This window comes from Camellia sinensis, chromosome 8, assembly GCF_055761805.1.
Source record: "Camellia sinensis isolate YWXY chromosome 8, ASM5576180v1, whole genome shotgun sequence".
In the NCBI taxonomy this organism is placed as follows: Eukaryota; Viridiplantae; Streptophyta; class Magnoliopsida; order Ericales; family Theaceae; genus Camellia; species Camellia sinensis.
This window is the reverse complement of record NC_138968.1, coordinates 8,183,479-8,190,822: the sequence shown is the minus strand read 5'-3', so window position 1 is coordinate 8,190,822 and position 7,344 is coordinate 8,183,479. Positions and strand designations below refer to the sequence as shown.

The 7,344-nt window shown below is 32.0% G+C and overlaps 1 protein-coding gene across 1 annotated transcript; it reads right to left on the bottom strand.

Annotated features, from left to right (window-relative positions):
- Positions 1–1,072: 1,072 nt before the first annotated feature.
- On the bottom strand, positions 1,073–7,144 carry LOC145797488 (late embryogenesis abundant protein At5g17165-like). Its single transcript, XM_082884657.1, has 2 exons — positions 6,860–7,144; positions 1,073–1,606 (listed from the first exon to the last, which is right to left on the bottom strand). The coding sequence occupies exons 1-2, from the start codon at positions 6,970–6,972 to the stop codon at positions 1,348–1,350; spliced, it is 372 nt and encodes a 123-aa protein (XP_082740783.1). The 5' UTR covers positions 6,973–7,144; the 3' UTR covers positions 1,073–1,347.
- Positions 7,145–7,344: the final 200 nt, after the last annotated feature.

Sequence of the window (7,344 nt, the reverse complement as noted above, 5' to 3'; positions counted from 1 at the left end):
CTCAAATGGAATGTTCAATTAAACTACAATGCTATACTGTTTGAATTCTTGTCATTGCTATTCCTAGAGTGCTTAACGGTACACTTTTTTCTTTTTCTTTTTTTTTCTTTTTTTTTTTGGCGACGGTAACAAGATAATCGTCAAAAATCATGTTAGTGTTTTTCTTTGTTTTTTGTGACGGCAAAATAACAGTCGTCATAAGTAGTTTAGGCGGTCGCAAATAATTTGCGACTGTTGCTTTGCCGTCGCAAAAAAGTATTTGCCACCCCCACATTCGCAACCTCCATTTGCCGTCACATGGGCCGTCGCAAAAAGTCTTTTGCGATTGTTTTTTATTATTTGTGACGGTTTATAATTGTCGCAAAAAGTATTTTTTTAATAGTGTGCTGAAGCGTTGTTAGTGAGAAATTGAAGTTGTTTTCATTCAGAATTATGTTTTCGTTCAGAATTACAATATTCTCTGATAACAATGATTTGGTGTTATCGTCACATTGAACAATTCTGATATCTCACACATTAAATAAAGACCTCCTACGCTCCTACAAATCTGTCCAAACTGACTAGAATACACCCTAATGTTTTGCTCACCCTGTTCCAAACCAGCCTCGTAATGATTAGTGGAGTACTGTGCCCTTCGGTGGGCTCACTTCAGACTTATTTCTGTGATCTAAATTGTTTATTTGGTAAAAATCTAATATTAATAGAGATAACGTGGATCGCATTTGTATTTCTAAAATTTAGACAATAAATATAATTTTGATAATAGACCATTCTTTTTTCAAGATAGTATGACTCCACAATGTGGCTATCAAAATCGGCACCAGACAATAGTAACTGTTGTGTCTTTCCCGAATCATATGCATTTTCAGTAGAATTTTCACCTTTAGGAAAGAAAGAAAGTGTAGATATTCTTTCCCTCTTCCACACTCTACATCCATTGGGCCCCAAAACTGTTGTTGGTAAATCTTGAGGCTGTGTGTAGTTTGCCCATCAACTTCCAAGTAACATTTAAACCCATACACATACGATATGCAGAAGCTATTAAGAATCAAATAAAGGTGAGACAATCATATATAGGTCTAACCAAGTGTTTTTATAGCCAAGAAAACCATAGTGCATGCCATAACAACATGCCTCCATAAGTACATAACCTTACATAACACAAGACTCGTATATTCTCTTCACCTGCTTTAGCTTGCTGCACATAAAAACCAGTGTTATTTCTGTTGCACTCTTGATACTATTATATATAATTATTCTACTTGACAATACTTGTAACAGTTGCTTAACTGTCCTCTGTTCTCCAATATATTGGTATCAGAGGACAGTCTATTCCTTTGCTTTGTGTCAAGGTTGGGAGGGCTTGTCCAAATCTTCGAGGGGGCGGAAGAAGGCCTTCTGCTCCAACACTGAATCCTCACCACCATTCACAGTGGAGTGGAAGCCTGCAGCTCGGTTTTGCTCGGTGGCTGGGCCAAATACCCCTGTTTGTGGGTGCGGAGCCCAGTATTTGTCGGATTGAGGCTTGATTACATCGTCCGGGACCACGGTTGGATGGACCTGTTCGTCCAGGTTCTTATCGTACACTGAACCATGCACAGCCCTCCTGCATAATCATCACCATCTCATAATTGTTAGGACAGTAAAATTTACATCAAATAAAATAGGAATGGCAATGAAAATGGCCGAAGTTTTCATTTGGGATGTTTACATATCAGTCTGGTTCCAGAAATTTAGGAACACAACTGGACCACATAGCTTTTGAAACGGGAAAAAAAATTAAGTACTTGGGAAAAAAAAATCTTATGAATATGAAAGGTTCAATTTTTTTGAACCTTAATTCGGGAATCAAAACGTAATCAATCAATGGATGTTCCCTAATTACATTGTAAACTATTATAAAGCAGAAAAGGACTGATCAAAGATTAGTGGCGGCAAGAAAAGGGGCACAAACACCGTCCTCTAAGAAAATTGAATTAAACAGTCTGATTTAATTTGGATAAATCTAGATCGATTTATCAATTCAACCAAAAAAATTGCCATAACTAGGACTAGGGGTGTGTACGGTGTGATTCGGATGGTTTGAGAGTAAAATTATAAATTGAATAGTAGTTTGACAGATTAACAAATCGTGATTTGGGTGGTTTTAGACGGATTGACGGATTAAAGAATATTCTAACCAATTATCAAGTATTTACATAATATATAATATTAATTTGCATAATATTTTTCATATATATAACACAAATTAATTTTACATAATATGTTTTTATATATATAACTATTAATGTATAACAAATTTTGCAGATTAAATCTCTCTTACATTCATTTTTACTTTGATATTTCATTAGAGATTAAAAAATATATATATTAACTATAACAGAGCAGAACAGTTTCAAAAGTAAATTATAAATTTTAAAATTTAATGCACAACTAATAGATAGAACGGTACGCATTGATACAAATCAATATAATTTTAACAGAACAATATGTTATATAGTTTTAATGGAGATCATGTTTAGCAAAGACTTATCAGTGTAAAATATAAAATAAAACAATCGTACTCCAGCAATACCCTTGTTCTCTTTTTAGAAAAGATAAAACTGTGTAGCCCACCCACTACGTTCTTGTCCCTTTCTTCCTATTATACCAAAAATGGAAGCCAAAGAGACTAGTGATCTGATAACCAGTGCTGTGCTGTGCTGTGCTGAGCTGAGCACAAGACAAGGAATATAAGGTGGCTCCTCCTGAATGTCACACTTGAAGATAGGCCCATGGGGTGTGTGTGTAGGATGATAGTCACGTGATTAGCATATCGTTCACCGACCCAAACGAAATTTATTTAGATAGATCAGATCAGATCAGATCACACCTATTCACAACTAAAATAATCTAGTCAGCATTGACCTCATCATCATAGCAACCTATCTTGAACACGATATAATCAAGTTATGATTTTTTTATAGCAACCCATCTTGAATAGAATATATAATCAAATTTCAATAATAACAGCTCAAAAGCACACAATCTTTTAACCAATTTGGCATAGTCTAGTTGGTATTATGACTTTGGTAAGAGTTTAAACCTCATTTAGAAACATTTATTTTACAAATCTTTTAACTTTTTATATATATATAAAAAAATAAAGAAAGTGATATAATAATTTATAATGACTTTTTAACTAAAATTAAAAGTTGACAAGAGATTATAGGTTTAACTTTCTTTAGAAGAGTTGAATGAAGTACTTGTTATTTTTTACGAAAATATGTGTAAAAAATAGAAAGAAAAATAAATCTGACTTTTTACTATAAGTTATATGCTTTTTGATTTTTTTAGTAATTTTTTGATTTTTAAGCTAAAACTGTTATTTTTCAAACGAGACTTTAATCATTATTTGTGTGCGGCCCACATAAATAAATGACTGATATTTATTTATAAAATAACATATGAATTGGACTGTTTAATACAATTTATCTAAGTTATTTATAATTGTTTTTTAATTTTATTTTGAGAGATTGTGTCAGAATATTTGATATAGTTTGTACTTACAATTTATTAAACAAATTTATTTGAAATAAGCTGGAAAAAAAAAAATAAATAAATTATAACCTAAAGGAGCTATCGATTTTGATTTTTTAATAGAAAATGCTATAAGCCTTAGCCTGCGTTTGGTTGTATTTTGTAAATGTGATTTGAGAGTATGAGTTATATTTTGAGTTTGTGTGTTGTAGAATTATGATTTGAGTGTAGAAAATTTGTTTGGTAAAGAGTTTTGAAAATAATTTTGGAAAAAAGGTTAGATTTGAGTGAGAAATTGTTGATGTGACATTTGATATGTGATACAAAAATTTACAACTCATAACTAAACATACAATTCAAAATTATTTTAAAACACATAAAAAATTAAAAAAATATTCAGAAAATATTTTTTCCGATTATATAAATCAATTGCAAAAAAAAAAAAAAAAAAAAAAAAAAATTCTGGTCAACCGGCCGGACGACCGGCCGGACGTCCCGCAAAGCCAAATTTTGTAAATGTGGAAAGAAACAACGCTTCTGTCATAACAGGTGTTCTGTGCAGAGTTTTGTAATTAACATTTCAGACCACTAACCAAACACCATTGTGGAATTAAGGTGTAGAATCACCATTTCAGTTCACAACCAAACAGAACCTTAAATTTTCTACTAAATAAATGACCAAATGTCTCACATAGGTACAGGGTCTACAAAATTGCGGACCCCACACCCATGTGATCAAATGTTAGTATCCCTAACATTACCCTTTTTTAATCATTAACTTTTAATATATAATAAATTACACTAAACAACATTAATGCCACAATCAATAACTTTCTCTGGCTTAAAGTTGGGACTCATGATACAAGAGACTTCAAAATGAATAATACTATATGTACTAATTAATGTACATATTAGTGTACTAATAGATGATATTAGAAAATTTGGTGTCCCTAGCATTACTCTTTTAAGTATTTGTAACTTGTATAATAAATATAATCAATAATAATATCATAATACTAGTTGATACATTAGTGTGTACACTAATGAATGTATGTAACACCACCGCTCCCAATATAGTGAAGGCATTCTTATTCATATGAGATCTCTTGTTTAATATCTACGAATTCCAACCCCCCCCCCCCTCTCCCTCTCTCTCTCTCTCTCTCTCTCTCTCTCTCTCTCTCTCTCTCTCTCTCTCTCTCTCTCTCTCAAATGATAAATATAATTCATGTGTAGATCTAAGTTTTCCCACATAAAAGTCGACTGCCCGTTCTTGAAGTTTTATCTAACATATTGCCTAACTAACTGCCCATTCTTGAAGTTTCATCTAAGTTATTGCCTAACTAACCTGCATTAAAGATCCACTTGTCAAAACAAGTGGTGTTAGAAAAGCATGTATGAGCTAAAGACAAATCCACAAATGTATAAATTAACAGCTCAACAATTAAAGTGATTAAATAAGAAATGAACTAAACTAATATTACATTCCTTTGAAAAGCCTAAACAGGTCTAAAAGAAGGGATTTTTTAAACAAATGACAAACAACATTTCACATCAAAATGTCACATAGACCCCCACTGATAAATCAATGCCTACTTTTGTTTGCTTCAGAATGGCAAAAAAAACTACAACCACCCCACAAGGTGGGCCGACAACGCTCTACCTAAATGACCCTTAACTTATCCTATAATTCATGACAAGAAATTAAAATATTATAACATTATTCAATTACTAAAATACCCCTCCATATGACAACACCAATTGCCAATCCTCCAAAGGCCAAGGCAGTAAAGTTGTTCTTATCCCCTCCCTCCCTCCCTCCCTCTCTCTCTCTCTCTCTTTCTCTCTCTCTCTCTCTCTCTCTCTCACACACACACACACGCCCGCCCAGTACGGCACGTAAATCTGTTTGGCTCCACTTATTTTTTTATATATATTTCTAAAAACCTGTTATTACTACTCCATTTTATTCTAAATACACTTCTTTTTTTTTTTTTACAATAATGCTAGATGATTTGAAAAATTATAGTTCGAATGGCTCGAAACACCAAAAACGACGTTGTTTTAACACATTCGAACCATTCGAGCTACAAAAATTCGAGCCACCAAACATTTTTTCCTTTTTTATCTTTATTATATAAAAAAATAGAATGTATTTAAAGCAAAGTGAAATAAGAATAATAATTATGTATAATAAAAATAAAAAAGAGAGTATATTTAGAATAAAATGGTATAAAATAACGGCACTCTATTTTTATTTTAAAAATATGTATCATAATATTTAGCATGGTTTCTATTTATTATATAACTGATAAAAAAATAACTCAAGTGAATTTTTAAAATTAGTTATTGAAAAATTGGAGGAACAAAATTATTTTAGCCCAGCTTCCACGACTTTTAATATGCAAAAACGAACCGACATAACCGTATTTAGTGAAACCGTAATACACAATAACTAGGTTATTTTTATTTTCTAATTATTTAATACAAATAAATCAACATTATCTTCCTCTAAAATTATTAAAATAATGATGCTACACACATCAATTGTTATATCTATTAGTGTACTAACACATACTATAACAATGTAATTTCAAAATTATATATCCCGCTATTATACAAATTATAAATATTCAAAATCAATAAAATTTTACTATCATTAATAAATTAATTAATATACCAATTAATACATATGACTGTATTCTTATTAAAAATACCATATGTATTACTGTAAAACAAGCAACAAATCACATATTTTAGCCGGCAGAAGGAGATTTGAGATTTTTTTTAATAAAAAAATTAATAAAATAACAAAAATAAAAAATCCTCGCAATTATTGTTGTTTGTTTTATTGCAAAATATCGTCCTGGGAAAGGGCCTACCTCCCATCTACTCCACTCCGTGTCTCATTCTCCACCATCCTTTCGAAAATTTATAATTCTTTTATATATTATTCTTTACAAAAATTAGATACAGTACGAATAATTTTTTGAATAATATACCAATAATCCCTCAAAATTAAAAATTTGGATCATTATAACGGGACTAATGGTCTAATACTCCATGAACTGAGACAGCACCCTCCAGCCGGGAGCCCAGTCGTTGGGAGAAAACATACATTTCGGGGCCTTAGAAAAACCAGCAACAGTAAACACCATTAAAAATTTTTAGAAATGAATATCTGAGAGAAAATTATTTCAACAGAGTGCTAAAAAAATGCACAAATTAAAATCTCAAACAACAACATTCTAATTCCAACCATCTGAACTCAATTGCAACTCAACCATCTCCGAACCGTCCCCTCAGTATCAAGCAATGTATTGTGTATATATGTGTATACCTGAGAGAGTGTGAAGGAGACTGAAATGGATCGCGAGAGCTTCCGGCACGGATCTGGTTAACGAAACGCTTCCCGATGCCCACGAGTCCCCTACTCTGCGAATTGGCGGCCATACAATATAGCTCCGATTTAGAGAGAGAGAGAGACAGAGAGAACGAGTGGATTGAACCAAAAAGAGGAGAGAGAATGTGGTGGGTTGAATTGCTGCTTTAATCCTAACACACTTCATATATACAAAAGGAGACAGAGGAGAGAGATTATTTGGTGCGGTTGGAACATTATTTCATATCATTAGAAAATGTTATCCGTCTTAAATTTTTTATCAAATAAATGATCAAATGTGTCATATGAGTATGAGGTCCACAAAATTACAGATCACACACTCAGCTAAGACATTCGATTATTTATTTAGTAAAAAATTTAATATTCCTATCATTATCCTATAGAGTGATGTTAAGAATCTATCAAAATTTTTACCAAATCTC

Excerpts from the sequence above, each read along its gene's own strand:
- LOC145797488 (XM_082884657.1), bottom strand. The coding sequence starts at position 6,972 with ATGGCCGCCAATTCGCAGAGTAGGGGACTCGTGGGCATCGGGAAGCGT. Across the intron at positions 1,607-6,859 it reads TCTCCTTCACACTCTCTCAG|GAGGGCTGTGCATGGTTCAG; the intron begins GTATACACATAT and ends ATGATTATGCAG.